At 52.8% G+C, this 17,084-nt stretch overlaps 1 protein-coding gene across 4 annotated transcripts in view; it reads left to right on the top strand.

Moving 5' to 3' along the window:
• The window catches only part of Urb1 (URB1 ribosome biogenesis 1 homolog (S. cerevisiae)), a 66,355-nt gene that overhangs the window by 29,948 nt on the left and 19,323 nt on the right, over positions 1-17,084 (top strand). For all 4 annotated transcript variants that reach the window (XM_013504123.1, XM_013504128.1, XM_005375666.2 and 1 more), the window contains 14 exons: positions 376-495; positions 1,805-1,921; positions 2,369-2,507; positions 3,144-3,314; positions 4,218-4,411; positions 6,097-6,315; positions 6,958-7,137; positions 8,229-9,084; positions 10,096-10,297; positions 10,908-11,094; positions 14,484-14,542; positions 15,409-15,602; positions 16,550-16,660; positions 16,780-16,843. In XM_013504123.1, the coding sequence (XP_013359577.1) occupies positions 376-495; positions 1,805-1,921; positions 2,369-2,507; positions 3,144-3,314; positions 4,218-4,411; positions 6,097-6,315; positions 6,958-7,137; positions 8,229-9,084; positions 10,096-10,297; positions 10,908-11,094; positions 14,484-14,542; positions 15,409-15,602; positions 16,550-16,660; positions 16,780-16,843 (2,813 nt within the window). The remainder of the gene's footprint in view (positions 1-375; positions 496-1,804; positions 1,922-2,368; positions 2,508-3,143; positions 3,315-4,217; positions 4,412-6,096; positions 6,316-6,957; positions 7,138-8,228; positions 9,085-10,095; positions 10,298-10,907; positions 11,095-14,483; positions 14,543-15,408; positions 15,603-16,549; positions 16,661-16,779; positions 16,844-17,084) is intronic.

The raw sequence follows: 17,084 nt of genomic DNA, 5'->3' as shown, positions 1-17,084 counted from the left end.
CCTGGGCTTGGTTCTCAGGAAGCCATTACCTTCTCTTGCCTCAGTTTTCAAAACGTAAGCCAGAGTAGGGTCGATCTGGACCCCAGGAACACACTGGCGCCTGGAGAGGATCGCTGTCCTATCCCACAGCGATGTTGGGGGCTTTTGAGTGAGTGGCCTGACTTCTGCCGTTCCTGTGTGTGAGAGCACAGTCGCTTCACTGAGTGTCACTGGAACGAGGTGTGAGGAGGACCTGGCAGTGTATTGGGCGTGTGGTCACCTGCCTGCTCAGCAGGTCATGGCGCTTGTTATCTTTATAATACATAGTGATTTACTGAAATTGTACATCTATATATAATTTCATACTGAAAGTATGTAACAATGTTCAAACTCTAGGAAGGCCCAGATGCAGAAATCATTGGAGGAGAACGATCCGTGTTCTACTTACTGATGAAAATGTTTGTGACCAGTAGCCATTTACAACTCAAGTCATCCACCAAACTTCTAATCATGAAGGTGAGCACTGTCTACCAGCGTCGGATTCTGAGAAGCGTTTGCACAGGTTTTCTTAACAGTAGATGCTTAGTAAGTGGTTGTTGAATTCAGGATGTATTGGGACTATTGTAAATTTTAATTAGAAGATTTTATGGTAATTTTTAGTGTGTCTTAAATTTAGTTTGATTCCTGAGAGATTACACAGTGAAGTGGTTGAAAACATCAGCTTTCAAATCTGATTCTTAGATTTAAATCCTGGTTCTACTCTTTCCTGGGAGACTTGGACACATGACTAGTCACTCGGAACTTAATTTTCCGTAGTGAATGGCGGTGACAGAGCCGCAGAGTGGCCGAGGAGACTAGAGATGAGAAAGAGGCAGTCCGTGCTCCACACACCCGAGGCCTCGTAAACACTGCACTCTGTCCCCTTGGATCTGGCGAATAGCTTTGAACTCTGGGGCGTTCAGCCTTTTCACCTTGTCTGTCCCCACAGCACAGGTGTGGCTAAGATCAGGTGGGGAGGATGAGGGCATGTTCTCCCTTTCCAGAGCTGCTGCAGGTCTGGCTATGGGGAATTCCTTCCTCACTTCTGTTGTATAGTCAGCATTTTGGGGGGTGGCGGTGCTACAGAAATCACATTCACTGTTTCTCGGGCTCAAGGACTCAGCTCTTCACCTAGATGAGGGGCTGGTAATCTCACCGTAGTTTCCCTTCCCACCTGAGTCGTTTGAGGAGCGTGGCTGTGTGAGCCTTTGCCTCCAGGCTGCATTTCCTTATAGGCAGTGTGGGTGGGACCTGGCACCAGGCACACGTCCTGAGAGCCAACTGCAAATAGGTGGAATCGACAGTTTGTGCCTCTTCAGCACGCACTGTTGCAGGGCCCTGTGCCGTGAGGCCCCTTACGCCATGAGTCTCTGTCATCAGACCATCAGGGGATGTCAGTTACTCAGCCCTGCAGCTCAGATCCAGCCCCATACTGAGTCCTGTGCTGGTGGGGATGGCGTGCTGCTTGCCCAGCCAAGTCTCAGTGCCACACTGCAGTGACGTGGTATGGCTGGCTCCTGACCTTGGAGAACTTCCTGCAGCCTGAAGGTTGGGTTGCCGGGAGGGGTCAGGCCACGCACATTTAGCTGGGTCTTTGCGAAAATCCACGTAGAAAGCCAGCCCTCTGGAAAAGGAGTAAGCAGCAGCTGGGCAAGGAATTGTATTGTTTAGAGCTCTGGGCGGCTCATTCACCCCTTCCCGCTCCTCGGTCTCCATGCCCTGGTGCAGCACGAGGCCCCTGCAGCTTGCACAGAAAGCAGGTTCGCACTGTGTCTGCTCCCTACAGATTCTACAGGACACAGGTGTGTTTGAATACACCTGGAAGGAGCTGGAGCTCTGGCTGGAGCACCTGGATCACACCTCAGAGGACAGCAGAGAGACGGTGATTCAGTTCCTGGAGCGAGTAAGCACAGATTTCCCACGGAAAGCAGCGTGTCCTGGGATGACTACACGCCCGGGCCCTCCACGTCATCGAGGCGTTTTGATGCGGCGATGCCAGCGGGGCTTTTGCCCTGGCTTATTTCCTAATCCTGCTGCAATTCCAGAATCCACTTAGCGTTAGAATCTGGATCATAGGAATATGTTACTGCATGCTTTTTCATTTTCTTTTGGGAATTTGTTTTTGCATGATGGAATGGGATACACCAAACGCCGTGGTAAAAGCACTAGTCTACTAACAGGAGATAATTTTGCTACATTGTGCAACAGAAAGTTAAGGAAGAAGCAATCTTTGCAGTAAAATTATTGTTTTATTAAGGACAGCTAACATTTTAGCACTTCCCTTTGCCCGCCCTTTTTCATCTCACTTGTAACCATGTCAGTGTTTTCTCCTTGGTGCTCGAATGCCCAGGTTTTACTGACGCTGGTGGCGAACCCCTACACGTACACAGACAAAGCGTCTGACTTTGTCCAAGAAGCCAGCACTCTGCAGGCCACTACGAGCAGGCAAGACGCAGATGACACCAGCATTCCCATCTCCCACATCGACGGTAGGCTCCATTCCTTTCTGTGCTGCCACTTGGCAAGTTAGACACGGAACAGGAATGGCACTGATGCCTTAGGCAAAACGCAGACACCTCGTTTCTTTGTGTCAAAGGTCAGCCTGTTCTAGAATGTTCGTGTATGTTATGAGATGTGTGCATAGAATTTGCTCTGGGTTATTTTAAGTTGGTAGCATTTACTCTGCCAGGTGCTTTGTAAGCTTTCTGCAAATGTGACCGCCTTAAGCCTCATAAACAGCTCTGAAGGAAGAAAGTATTATTGTCCATGTCTCCACAGCACAGCGAGGGATTAAATAACTTGCTGTGTCTCACCCAAAGTCAAGATTTGAAGCCAGACCCTCACTCTAGTCTGTGCTCTCAGATCTTTGCTTGTTTGTCTGCATATCCAGGTTAAAGTTCAAAGGCTTCACCACTACTGATAGTCTGCATTTTGTCAAAGATTATAAAGACATCTTCACCTATTTAGTATCAAACCATATCAAGCATTGTACCCCAAGAGAAGTTTAGATTTGTTTTATTCTCTTCAGTGCAAATATTCTGTCATTCCTCCTTCACCTGGGGGTTGGCAGTGGAGTCCTTTGGTGGTGTTTGCCTCAGCGGGACTAGACTGCCCCTCTGTCTCAGATGTGCTCGACATGGTGGACGTCCTGGTGGAAGGGAGCGAAGGCCTGGACGAGGAGATTGGGTTCTTGCTGAACGAAGACATGATCCTGCTCACGTTCCCGTTCAGCGCCGTGGTCCCCGCAGCCCTGGAAGCCAGGAATAAGTTGCTCCTTGGGACAGACACTGAAGCAGGTACCTGCGCACAGTCAGGGTGTTCTGGCTGTGCCGGGCCGGCGCGGCCTCTTCAGTGTGTTCTTGATGTGTTGATGCTAAGGGTGGATCTTTCATACTTGCTGAGCTTTCTAGGCAGCTCAGTCCCAAGAAGCACCTGCAGACCACAGTGGTGTGGTGAGTGGGAGGGCGCAGGCTCTCTGCCCGCACTTGGCATGCTCTAATGAGTAGGGGTCTGCTCCCTGTCCTGCCGTGGTCCTGTGCAGGCCAGGGTGCCCTTCTGGGCGCTGTCCTCCGGAGGTGGCTCGGGACCCGGGCTGCTCCTGTGGAATCATCTGGCCGTCGCAGCCTGTGGCTTCCAGGCTCTGCTGTGGCAGGGAAAGAGAATGCACAGTCAAGGGGGTATGTCATGGCCTGGAAGGGAGAAACCCAGGCACCTGGTCCCATCCTCCCTGCCAGAGAGGCTCGTGTGCCGGGGCAAGAGGGAGGAATTCGCAAATGCTACGCAAAACCTGGGTCCCGGTGGCTTTTGCTTTGCCTAGGTCTGACTGCTGCCTGACCCTGTGTTATCTGTTTCATAATATAATCTCAGCTACTCAGAAGGCTGAGGCAGGAGTATTACAAATTCAAGGCCAGCCTGGGTAATTTTTGAGATAGTGAAAACCTGTCTCAAAAAGGGCTGCGGGTTCAGTTCAGTGGTGGAGTACACTTGGGATTGACCCCCAGTACCATGATAAGCTAAAATGAAATACAGTAAAGTGGAGCCTAGGACGGTGTGTGGTGGGACCCGCCTTCCCCTGTGGGCATGCAGCCCTTTGTGGAGGTGGCGTGAGTTTCTCTGGGTCTCGTGTGGAAGGAGGCACTGTTGGTGGATCTCAGAAGGGATTCCAGTGGGCTCCTTCCCACACATACTGTCCTCTGCAGGGGAGAGCATCGTGGCCTATCTGACGGCAGTGCTGACCGACCTCCTGCACACCCAGAGGGACCCCTTGGCTCTGTGTCTCCTGCTGCAGGCTTATGACAAGTTTGAGCCTCCCGGCCCTCCTTGCTGTCAGCAACTGTCCCGGTTTAACAGCTACTACAGCCTCTGGATCCCGGAGCAAGCCCGAGAGGCCTGGGTGAGCCACAGCCGCAGCTGCCCCGCTGAGCTTCCTTTGCATGGGCTGCAGCTGGCCTGCCACAGCTGTGTGACCAGAATGCCATATGGCTCGCAGGGAGCAGTTTCTTAATCTTCCGATTTCCCCGGTGTAGGAGAGGAAGCTAAGTTGCATTACCACCGCTCAGCTGATGTGACTGGAACACAAAGGAGCCAGTGATACGGCAGAATTAAATTTTCCACTGGGCCTGTAATGATAATTGGCTGATCACTGTTTCAGCTGGAGGCAAAAGATTATCTTTCTCCTTTTTCCATCCCGAGTGGTGTATGATGCTTGCGTCACAGCTCTCACTGCAGACCTAGGCACGTGCTCCCAGCAGGCTCCCTTCTGCTAAAACTGAGACAGCACAGGAAGAAAGAGTTGTCTTTGGTAGGGACTGCATTGTTGTAGTGGGCTCCCGGCTGCGGTTAAGAGTACTTGCCAGTGCTCTGTAGGGTAGGGAAGAGCTTCACTGTGGGCATTTTTGTGAATTCACTCAATTTCTGCTACCCTCAAGAAAGCAGGTAGCCTAGCAGTGCTGGCAAACCTTTCAGAGCTTTCAGTGATCACAGCTGGCTGTCGCACGTGTGGCATAGGTTCGCCACCCCTGGCCGAGGGCTCTTCTGAGCAGTGTTCATGGTGTGTTCTGTTGGTTGCACATGCCAGGCCCCCACACCAAATGTACTTTGTGTATTTTGAGCCCTTTGATCCTCATAGCTCTGAGAAGTAGATCAAGACTCCACCCACCCTTTGCACACATGAGGAAACCAAGGCACAGAGTGCTTCCCCCCGCTCAGTGGTAGTCAGGACTTGTCCAGACAGTTTGGCTGCAGAGCCCAGGCCTGTAACACCTGTCCTCACCTTTCCTTGCACCAAGGCCTGGTACGGCCAGACAGTGGCTAGTGTTGAGGTGCTGGGAGCTAAGTGCTGCGCACCTGGTGCTTGGGTGTCCCGGCCACCCCCTCTGAGGATGTCACAGCAGTGGCTCTCACCCTTCAGGTGTGTGGCCGTTCCCTGGAGACTTGCCAAACTCAGCCACTGGGCCCGACCCCACTTTGTGAACCAGCAGTTTGGGGCTGGGGCCTGAGGGTCCAGGGACCACACTCTGAGAACCGCTGGGTCCAGCGCACAGACAGCCTTGGGTTTATTAGTTCCCAGAAGTTAGTGGAGGTGTGGTAATATAAGCCACGTGGGGTAAATAAGGAAGACATTTTGCAGTATGTTAGAAGAAACCCACAACTCCCATTTGAGGCAGAATGGCTCCAGAAATTCCTTTTTGTTTGGCCCTTGTTTCCCATCCTCCCCACAAGACATTCTAACAAGGCTCCCAGGGAGACCACTAGCTCACAGTGCGGGTCCCCTGTCCGGTGACTTGCCCTGGCTCCTGTTGTTAAGCCGGATCTGCGTGGCGTGTGGCAGGCTCTAGTCACACCTCCTACTCGTGCCCTTCATGTTCCATCAGCATGAAGCACTCTAGGGAAGTAGGTGAGACTGGTGGTTTCGGAGTGAGTTTACTTCAGTGAAGTGCCGCACAGCCTGCATTTTTAGTCGTAGGCGTGATTATTTTGACCATCGCTATACACATCACTGCAGGTCTGTTACAGCCTGTGCAGCATTTCCGTTGTGCTGATTTGCGTTTTGCCCTCCTGTCTTGCCATCTCTCTCAGCCTCTGCAGACATCCAGCAGCTCCGCGCCCCGTGTGCCCGCCTTGGCCTCCGGCTTCTCCGCCCTGCTGCAGATGGCCTACGAGAGCCACACACTTGGAGAAGAGCACGTTCAGGAGCAGCTCCAGGCCGCTGTCCAGTGTGTCACCCTGCGCCAGGCCCTGTGCTCCACCAAGCAGGTGCTTCTCTACCTCAGGAGCACTGTGGAGAACTTCCGCCAGGTCAGCACCGCTGCTTCAGCCCCATGCTCCGCATGCCACCTCGAGAGTGTCTTTTTCTGAGCTGGGACAGGACTTCTGATGGCCCCAGGGCCATAGGACAGCCTGCAGCTCAGGAACCTGGACTCAGGGCTCTCTCCCATTCCTCTCTGGAGCAGATGGGCAGAGGCAGCAATGCTGCTCTCTGCAGACCATTGTGTCCCTCTGCGGTGACAGATAGGGCCCCACACTTGGCCTCAGTTTGCGGTGGGGCCATTCACGGTCAGGGCAGGGCCCTCCTGTAGTAAACTAGATCAGCAGCCCTGCTGGGCCTCCCTCCACCCGGAGTTTCTGCATTGGGTATGCGCAGCTGAGTTCTTCCCTGAAGTAGTTCACAGATCTGCGGGGCAGGTTACTGTTGGCCTGTGCCCCTCATTTCAGCCGAAAGAAGCCCGTGCAGTCACCAAGGTTGGGAAGCTCGCGCCCTCACTTGAGAGACGACGCAGCGTGGTTGGTGTTCACAGAAACATGTGAAGGAGGTCCCCTCTCAGCCTGCCCCTCAGGTGTCCTCTTTGTTCACCCCAGAGCCTGGCAGTCACTGTTCTGGTGGCCGTCAGCCCTGCCCTGTCTAAGGCCCACGACACCGTGCTGCTCTTGTCCTCACAGCTCGGCAGAAATGTGGGACCCCCACTCCTGCGCCTCTTCCTGGATCTCCTCAGACACTTGGTTGTCCGCTGCAAGCACCTGGACACCCAGAATCAGCAGAAGTGCGAGGCTGCCCGTGCCGAATCTGACCTCTTTTTAGACATGGAGTCTGTTGCCTTGCTGGAGTTGGCCAGTGACCAGGTACCTCCACCCTCCTCCGCAGATAGCCGGTTAGCCTTTTCCTGGAAGGAAAGGGTGTTTCTGATTGGAAATACACTTTCACTGTAAGATAGAGAGTCTCTTAAAGCCTCCTGTGACACTCGCCACACGCACCCCCCAGCTACGCAGGGCTCAGGCTGGGCGTTCATCTTTCCAGTTGCTCTTTGGAGTCACAACCACTACAGGCCCCTGCCCCTCACGCCACGTGCCAGGAGCCTCAGGAAGCCAGTGTCCTGTTTCCTCTCCAGAAGCTCAGCCTGTGCTGCTCGGGGTGGCAGTGGGAGGCTGTCGCCAGCTGTGTGCATGGGAGAGGGCCTTTCTCTGCTAGTCTCGTGCGGCAGGCCGTGTCTCTGGGCCAGGTGGACGTTTCGTCACTGTGCCGTGTATCCTACTGGGTTCAGGAAGCGAGCTTGTTCCTCCTCCCAGTCTTTCTGAAATAGCTGGCTTCCTTCCGTGGGTCTCCCCATGGCTCCCTGTTGGATGGACCATCCAGCGATGCTCAGCACTTTCTCCCCAGGTAGTTGAGCCAAAACTAGCTTTTTGGAGGCACCTGAGGCCCCATGTTTCTCTGGAAGTGGAGCGGGAATGCCTTTAAGACTGCGCTATTCACCGTGGTTGAGTCCCTGTTACCTTCCCAGACACATGGTCTGAACTGTGAGCCTGACCCCCTTGCTCCTCAACCAGATTTACAAGGGAGGGTGAAGCTACCAAAGTGACGGAAGGTGGCCAGTCTTCGTCACATTTTGCCCTTGCTGGGTGGCCCTTCCCTTGTTCCCTCTATTTTGTGTGGGAGAGCAGCTTGCCACACAATAATTCCGTTCTGGCTGGAGTCGTCAGACACATGCTTGTGACTCTGAGGAGACTCTGACCACACCCTGTGCAGCCTCCGAAGTTGCACGGGAGAGGTGACTCGCAGTGTGGCCATCATACAGTGTGGACGTGGGGCTAGATAGGAGAGCTGTCTCCTGCTCTGCCTCCTGCTGCCTCACTGATGACAGCAGATGCTTCCTGGTAGCTGCAGCCTCTCCCTGGCCCCGTGCCTCTCATGAAGTCTGTCACCACCCATCTTTCAGACGCTGGAGGAGGTGCTGGTAGCCATCCTGAGACACCCAACCCTGGAGGGCTGGTTTCTGGCCCTGGAGCGGCAAGCGTTGCCCCCACACACACTCAGCCCTGTCCTCGTGAAGCTCCTGGCCGCCCAGTTCAGCACAGGCGTCCTTCAGCTGCTGGTGGCCAGCGCCCCAATCCTCCGGAACATGGGGCAGCTGGGCCTCCTGGCCAAGTACTCGGAGGCCATCACGCAGAGCGTGTTGAGGGAGCTGCGTGCCAGAAGCACCGGCCGAACCACTTCGCCACTCAAGACCCCGCCACAGCTGGAGGCCCTGCAGGAGTTGCACCCGTACATGGAGGGTGCCCAGCTCCGCGAGGTCACATTGGCCCTGCTGGCCCTGCCTGAGGCCCACCTGCTGACCCCACCATCCACAGAGGCCCCCGAGAAGGAGAGGCAGCTGAGCATCCTTGGGAAGACCCTGGTGCAGCTGCTGGCCAGCAGCCCCCGGGACCAGCTGCAGAGCAGCGAGCTCCTGTGGTCCTCCGAGTATGTGCGTGGCCTGGGGGCTCTGCTCCCCGTGCTGGCTGTGGACGAACTGGACACCGTGTTCCTCCACACCCTGCAGAGAGACCCCATGCTGGCCCCTGTGGTTGCGGCTGACCTGCTTGACTACTGCCTGGCCCAGCAGACACAGGCGGCCCTGGGCATCGCCACGCTGCTCCTCCAGCAGAGCTGCACCCACCTGCTACGGTTTGAGCGGTGGTGCAGCCGGGTCGGGGCAGGGCGCAGCCTGCAGGAGGACCTGGATGACTTCCTGCCCCTCGTCCACGTGTACCTCCAGCGCAGGCCGCGGGGGCACTTGGCGTGCCCGGCAGGAGGTATGGGTCGGAACACTGGGAGCTTTGAGTTGGGGCTGAGGAGGGGAACTGCACGCCCATTTTAAACCCTGCCAGCTGGTGCCTTGGGGTGAGGCTGAGCTCCTCCAGCATCTGACCTGCCCTGGAGACCAGGGAAGGTTGAGGGAGTCTCAGCGCGCCCATCTCCCTGCCGGTTCCTGTTTTTCCTGTGTGAAGCTGCAGGATCATTCAGAGCTAAGCTCTCCCTCGTCCCTTCATACTTCTCCCCACCTGCACGGAGCACACATCACAGCAGTGCAGGTCCAGCTTTCTCTTTTCCCTGCTGGGGTTCAGATGTGACTTACTTTCTGATTACCTCAGATTTAATTCTTTTCCTGGGGAGGGTCCTAGGGATTAAACCCAGGGCTTTTACCCTGAGCTACACCCCCAGTTCTTTTCTCATTCTTCCTTTTGGGACAAAGTCTTGGTAAATTGCCCAGGCTGGATTTGAACTTGCAGTCTTCCTGCCTCAGCCTCCAGAATGCTGGGATTACTGTGGGAGTGTGTGTCCCTCACACTTTGCCTCTGCTTCGCATTGCTTTGCAGTAGTAGCAGCAGATGCTTTAAAAAGCAAGGCAGCCCTCAGGCAGGAGGCAGCTGGCCAGCGGTGGATGCCGCAGCTCTGTAGGTGCCCTGACTGTCCTGTGCTTCTGGAGAGTGAATCCGAGAGCATTCAGGGTTGGGGATTCATGATGTATGTGCTTATGGCGGGGGGCTGTGCACAGAGCCCACCAGCTTGAAGCGCATCTCGCTGGAGCGCTGACCAGCAGTCTGGGCCCTGTGTGTGTGAGCATGTAACGGCCAGCCCTGGAGGAGACTGTGCAGCAACTGCCAGTTTCACTTGCGTTGATGCTCCTGCCCAGGCCCGTTTCAAGCTGCCAGTGACATCACAGGGTCCCGGGACACGTAGCATACCGCAGGCGGCTCCTCAGTGGTTCAGGCTGGCTCACCCTACCGTTGTACACAATGACCACTGCTATGTGTCTGCCCTAGTGTCCTCCGCTGTCATTCCTGTCCTGAGGAAGGCCCTGTGGAAACGGCTCCAAGACAAGCTCCTCCGTCCTGATGGTCCCCCAGAGTCAGGGCTGCATTATGAAGTCCTGGCCCAGCTGGTCCCATTTGCCAGACCCAGAGACCTCCATGGGCTCATGAACCGTTTGCCCAGCCTGCTTCAGGCTCCGAGCAGTCACAAGAGGTAAAAGGCCAAGGTCTCCGGATACCCTCTAAGCTCCTTCTGGGTTGCTCCTTCTGGGTTGCTCCTTGGTCTTGATAAAGCAAGGTAGTTGAAGAGGCTTGTGTTCTGTTGTGCTGTGTGTGGGAAGGCAGTTAGGATGAGAACTCTTCTTCCACCCGTCCCGGCTGGAGCGAGGACATCTCCGAGAGGGGACAGCTAGTCTGAGTTGTTCTCAGGGTGTGTGGTTTCTGCAGACATGGCTGGCCGTGTCTGAGTTTGGTTATTGTCATGGCTGAGACGTGGGGCGTGGTTCTGGCATCCAGAGAATGGAGGTGGCTAGGTGCCACCCTCCACAGGAAAGGATTGTCTGTCTCCAGATGGCTCTCGCGCTAGGGTGGAGAGGCCCTGATCTAGACAGGCTGGGCGTGCACACCTTTTCCCTGGTGTGCTGATGCTGCTGGCCCTGAGCATTCTGGGGCCTCTTCGATGTGTGAATAAGCGCTGGGAGGAGCCTGTGGGTCCCGAACAGACAGACTGAGGAGCAGGACTAGGGGCCACTGTCCCATCCAGGCCTTTGCAATGTTGGAGGGGAGCCTCCCCCTAACTCTGCGACTCTGGTCTCCTGCTGCAGTTGGATCGTGGCAGACTCGGTCTCAGCAGCCCTGGAGGGGTCAGTGGGAGAGCTGGGCGCCTGGAGGAAGACCCTCCTGCAGTCCTGCGTGCAGTGGCTGGTCGTGTCCTTCAGTGGCAGCCAGCCGGGCGATGACAGCGCTCAGGACCAAGAGAAGCAGATGCTGCTCAGACTAAGCGAGTTCTTGGTAGGTGTCTTTCCCTAGAGATCCTGGTTATGTTTTCAAGGACAGCCAGCTGGACAAACCCAGCTTTCCGGATACATTTCCAGCCGTTTGACATGAAGATGACCCAGTAGGAAATGAGACGGGTTGTGTCTAGGGGCAGAGTGGGGAGTCAGGCAACCCCTGAACTAGCCTGCCTTTCAAGGACAGAGGCTGCTTTTAGTCAGATTCTTTACTGAGATGTTACATAAGGTCTTGTTGATTAGTCTATTGATAAGGTGAATTATGTTAATTGATTTTTTGGTCGTTATTGGTACCAGGAATCGAACTCAGGACCTCACGCTTGCCAGGCAGGCGCTGTGCCACTGAGCTATACCCCCGGCCCAATTGATTGTTGAATGTTAAGCCAATCTTACATTTTTGGGACAATCTTACTTGATCATGATGTGTTTTCTTTTTTATATATTGTTCGATTTGATTTGCTATTATTTTGTTAAGAATGTTTCCTTCTTGGGGCTGGGGATTTAGCTCAGCGGCAAAAGCGCCTGCCTGGCAAGCGCAAGGTCGTGAGTTCGGTTCCCAGCACCGGAGAAAAACAAAAAAAAAAGAATGTTTGCTTCTGTGTACATGAAGGATATTTATGTTTTTTTTTAAATCTGTGATGTCTTTGATGTCTAATGCTGGCCTCAGAATGAGTGGGAGTATTTTAAAGATGTTGCTTTACTGTCTTCTGGCTTTCTTCGTTTCCAATAAGAAATCTGTCATCCTTTTTTTTTTGTTTGTTTTGTTTTCCAGTACTGGGCATCGAACTCACGACCTCACGCTTGCCAGGCAGGCGCTGTGCCACTGAGCTAAATCTCCAGCCCTGTCGTTCTTATTTTTGCCCTTCTATATGTTTGATGGTGCTGGGGATTGAGCGCAGGGTCTTGTACATGTTAGGCAGGTGTTCTGCCTCTGTAAAAACCTGGCTCAGGGTTTTATTTTTAAGCCTGGTTTAAAGCTATTTGGATATAATGCACCTTAGTGCAGGTTTTTTCTTCAAGTTGTTTGCAGTTGGGGTTCAGTGATCTGCCTGATCTGTGGGTTGATAGTTTCTATAAAGTTTAGAAATACTTGGCCATTGTGTCTTTTTCTAGTAAAGTGTCATCTCTTCAAAATGTTGTATTTTTGCACAGAAGTAATTAGCTAAAGATAAACTAAGTGTGTAACCTCCTTATCTCACAGTGTAAAAGTTCATTAGTAGTCCTAGAATCTGTGACTTACATTTAACCCTGAACCCAAGACTTAAAGTAGTCCTGGGGAAAATAACTCCAGGTAATGAACAAGTGTATGCAAAACACTTGCAGATCATAGACCACGCTGTGTGCTTGTTTACTTTAAGTTTTATAAACCTGTACTTTTAGACTTACTGTGCTGTGTAACAGGTTTATGGATTTAACATGCATAAGAACCCAGTCATGGCAGAACTGAGAGAGGGGAAGATTGTGCCTGAGACCTAGAGACCTGGGCTGTGGAGGTGGATGGGGGACCCTTGGGGATGCTCCTGCCTGGTTTCATGGGTAACACCTCTGCCTGACCACATGGCTTGTTCATCAGGTGACAGTTGATGTTGTGTTAAGGATTGGCCTCCCTCTCCATCCCTTCTGTTTAATTGAGGTATAGTTTACATATTGTGAAATACAGTATTTAACTATGTATTAGTTCATGTTTTCCTTAAACCACACCGTCTTGTCCAAGATTTTCATTTCAGAAAGTTCCTTGTGCTTCTTCTCAGAATCCCCTTTGCTCCAAGGCAACTGCTCTTTTGAGTTCTGTCGCCATTAGGTTATTGTTCCCATTTTAGACCCTCCACAGACCCCTGCAGTATAGTCATGCTCTTTTGTGCGTTCCAGTTAAGTCAGGCCCTCCAGACTCAGCTGTTGTAGGAATAAGTAGTTTACTACTTTCATTGCTGAGTAGTCCTCCACTGTTTGAATTTGAACTCCTCGTCTTTCCAACCCCGTGAAAATTTGGAAATATTGTGGTTTTATGATTATAAAGCTAGCAAACATATACGTTAGAAATATAAGTAATGCAGAAAATATAAAGAAAATAAAAATTTCATATCACCTAGAAGCCATCCCATGGTAAGAGGGTGAGCGTACTTCCAGGAATCTTGCTGTATTTTGCTGCATGCCTGTGGCGGGGGAGGGGAAGATAAAGCTAAGTGTAATTTTATGAACTAATGGGATCATGCTATGCAAGCTGTGTGTAGCTGGGTGTGGGTATTTGTTTGATATTGTTTTTAACACAATACTGTATTTTGAGATTTGTTTATCTCCACACCTGTTACTGGACTTCCTTGACTTGGTAGTTGTGCCGTGGTCTCCTCCTGAGGAGATGGACAGGTATCACTGGACCAGTGGGTGGCTTTCTGGGTTTTTGCTCTTATAAAGACTGCTGTGATGAGTAGCGTATGGCCCGTCTTCACACCCTGACCGGTTACTCCAAGGGAGTTCCTGAAGGAGCCTTGCTGGAGCACTAAGAGTGTGCGGGGTTGGAGCTGACTGCACTGGGGTTCCCTCCCAGTCCTGGTGCTGAGGTGCTGCTGCTCGGCCGCCTGGGGGAGGCAGCAGCGGAGGGCAGGTGCTGTCCTGAGCAGTCTCTCGATTGCCCCTGTGACCTGGGGGCTGGGCAGCGGTGGTTCATGAGTGGTTCTCATTGGCTGGTTCATAAAGGGCTAATTGCAGATCCGTTAGTGCTGTCAGGAAACATCCTCTTGCCCGCTTGGTGAGCACAGCTATGCTACAAAGTGTCAGAGCTACTAGGAGAAGTAACCAATCTCTTTAAAGTTCAAAAAAACCCCACACACCAAAACACTGCCTGCTGTTGCGTGTTATTTGGGTAACTTTCCTCCTTCTTTTCTTGTGTGCTAATGTCAGTCAGAACCACTGGCATGCTACCAGTGAGCCATGTCCCCAGCCCTTTTAAAATACTGTATTCTGAGACAGGAGCTCACTGAGTTGTCTGCACAGGACTTGAACTTTTGCTCCTCCTGCCTTAGTGTTCCAAAGTGCTGGGATTACAGTCATGCCCATTGTTTCTGCTGGCTGTGTTTCTGAATGGCTGTAACTTCAGTTCCATAGTCTACATTTTAGTTTTTGTTTTAAGGTCAGTCTCTGCCCCGTGAGGTTAGTCAGGCTGTGTCGTGCTCATCAGGAGTGGAGCAGAGGAGCTGCTGGGCAGGATCACAGCCTGGAGCCCCGCAGGTGGGGTAGAGCTCTGTTTCTCAAGCCATGGGCCAAGTGTCTCACTGAGGAGGAATCAGACCGAGAGAGGGGCAGATGCTTTCCTGAAGGTTGAACAGCTGGTACCTTTTGGTACTTGGAAAAGGCATTGAGGTGTCTCATGTGTGCTTCTTGCTTTATTCATAGCGTGCACTTAATGACATTGATCCTGGTGATTGGCAGAAATTCATGAAGATTGGACTCAAGTAAGTATATTTTATTTTCTTGGTCCATCCACAAAGGTGTGAACGCCGGTGATCATGCAGAGCCCCTTTTGTAGCTTGTCGTTACTATACACATGGCAGAGCCAGGTGCCACCTCAATTTTGAGGTGGAGGATGCGGACTGTTGGACGTGTTAAATGATTTGCCTAGCGACACCCAGCGTGCTTATGATAGTGAAGAGAGGGGCAGTGTTTTAAAAAATGGAATATTTTAAAAATACAGAAATATGCGGAGAAGAATTGCAGCATCCAGGTTTGGTCATCACTGACCGTTTTCCATATTTGTCTGAATTCATTCTCACCGCCCATCTGCCCCACTGGACATTGCCACCTTTGGAGGCTGTGCTTTGTCTTGTGCGTGTACATTTTGTGTTTCATACTTTATATGTTGTATGCTTCACCAATATTACTTAGTGTGTTTAAATTTGTAGACAGATGCAGTATTCCTTATATAGCCTTGATTTCACTCAGAGGTTTCTGACTTACCCGCATCGATACATGCGGATTAATTCATTTTCCCTCCGTGTAACGTTCCGTCTTTGGACTGCACCAGCTTACCTGGCCAGTCCTCCACTGGAAGACGTGTAGGCCAACGCCCTGAGCCTCTTGCTTACAGTCTTGGGGTGACTGTCCCGTGTCTCTGGAGCATGATACAGCAGCTGTGACACTGTGTCAGTGGGAGGATCCAGAGGATGGGCGTGTGGATGGATGTCCACTTCAAGTCTCAAGTTGTACTGTTCGGAAACTTCTTTCAGAAAAATCCGAGAATAAAAAATTGTCTCTTTGTGTCCCGTGAAATAAACTTCCGTTTCGTGAAGCTCCTTCCCTTTGGCTCTTGCCTCCCCCTCAGGTTTCGGTATCAGGACCACACCTTTTTGAAGACCCTCCACGCCGCCCTGCAGCTCCTGTACGGCCCAGAGAGCCCCGTGCGCGCCGCGCTCGTGCCGCTCCGCACAGCGCACATGATGCTCACCCAGCACTCGCTGTTCCTGCCCAGCCTGCTCGCGGCCGAGGGAGGGGAGAACCCGGACAGTGACGTGAAAGGTGCCGCCTCACCCGCCCTCCCAGTTCAGCTCAGCTTTTACTTCCTGGTTTCAGAGCTAAGCGAGCACTGGCAAAGCTGTCTGATTTCTGTCAGGTCCAGGGTCAAGAAACACCTGTGCCTTCAGTCACACAGCGCTGTAGACCTGTTCTGAAGGCCTTGTCCCGCTCACAGAGATCGTGTCGGGGATCTTTTTGCCAGTCAGGTTCCGGTGCTGTAGTCTGGGAGTTAGACGCGGTTAGGAGGATGGGGAAACAAGTGTGGGTTCTGACCAGGGAGGAGTTGATAAGTTGCTCAGATTTTCATAGTGGGATGATTGACATGGATCAAGCGACAAGGCTTCGAACTTGCCTTTTGGCATCCACTGCTCTGGATCGCTCCCATCCCTGATTCCAGGAGCATCTATCCTACTTCCCAGGCATCCCCAGCGTGGTGGGGGCTGTGGGGGATGTCAGGGAAGGTGGTCTGCAGGTCGCTGTCCCCGTGAAGGCACAGGCTGCGTATAGAGACAGTCAGCACCCCCAAACCAACAGAAATCACACAGGGGCTGGGTGGAAGACGACCCTTGCCCAAATGACTGCCGTGGGTAGTAGAGAAGGTACAAAGGGCTCTGCCCTCTGTTCGTGTAGGAGGAGAAGGAGTAAGGATTTTGATAGCATAATCACGGGAGAAATGCCTAAACTGAAAAGTCTCAGGTGGCTTAAATTTGGGAGAGGGTGTGAGCAGACTGAGCTTCAGGTTGGTCGAAGACCTAGAGACACAGTGATTGTGCACGTGCGTTTTTTTTAAAAATATCTAAGAATGGGGAAAGGACTAGGTGGAGGCCCCAAGACCACTGCTGATCAGAGAAGGATACTCCAGCACGTGAGCGTTCCTGGACCCCTCCCTCACCTTACCCCAAGTGTGTACATTCCCTGCGGAGCTGCTAATCTAGTGTCATCCTTTCCAGAAGCCCTGGTGGACCTGATGGCAACAGTGGTGAGGCTGTGCCCCTCTGTCTGCGAGAGTAGCCACTTCGCAGTGCTGCTCGGGGCCTATGGAGCCACCCTCAGCACCCTGGGTGAGGTGTGAGGGTTGAGCGCATGGCGGGGTGCGGGGGTGAGGGCTGAGGATGGGTGGAGGGCACCCTTCATGTGTCAGGGGCTCAGCCCCCTAACATGACCGTCATTGGACTTCTAGACCAGAAGATCTTACTTCTCCTCCGGGCGTATGAACAGAACAAGCTCAGCCTCATCAGCTTCCGGTGAGGGTTGGCGCTGCAGGTGGGCGGGGACGGGTCGGCAGAGAGGGCATCAGCCCTAATGGTGCATCCTGTCCCTCTGCAGAGTGAGCTGCAGACCCCAGAGTTTTCTCATTTGTTTTGGATTCTCAGGACAAGGGCGGCAGGCACAGAGGTCTCCTAGCTCTTGCGCAGCCCGAGGATAGCTGCTCAGGAGAGACGTGGCCTTTCAGTGTAAGGCGAGGTCTGGACAGCCGCCCCTGCT

The sequence above is a fragment of the Chinchilla lanigera genome, unplaced genomic scaffold, assembly GCF_000276665.1.
Source record: "Chinchilla lanigera isolate Chin_1 unplaced genomic scaffold, ChiLan1.0 scaffold00006, whole genome shotgun sequence".
In the NCBI taxonomy this organism is placed as follows: domain Eukaryota; kingdom Metazoa; phylum Chordata; class Mammalia; order Rodentia; family Chinchillidae; genus Chinchilla; species Chinchilla lanigera.
Note: the sequence above shows the minus strand (reverse complement) of the source record. Positions and strands in the feature narration are given on the sequence as shown.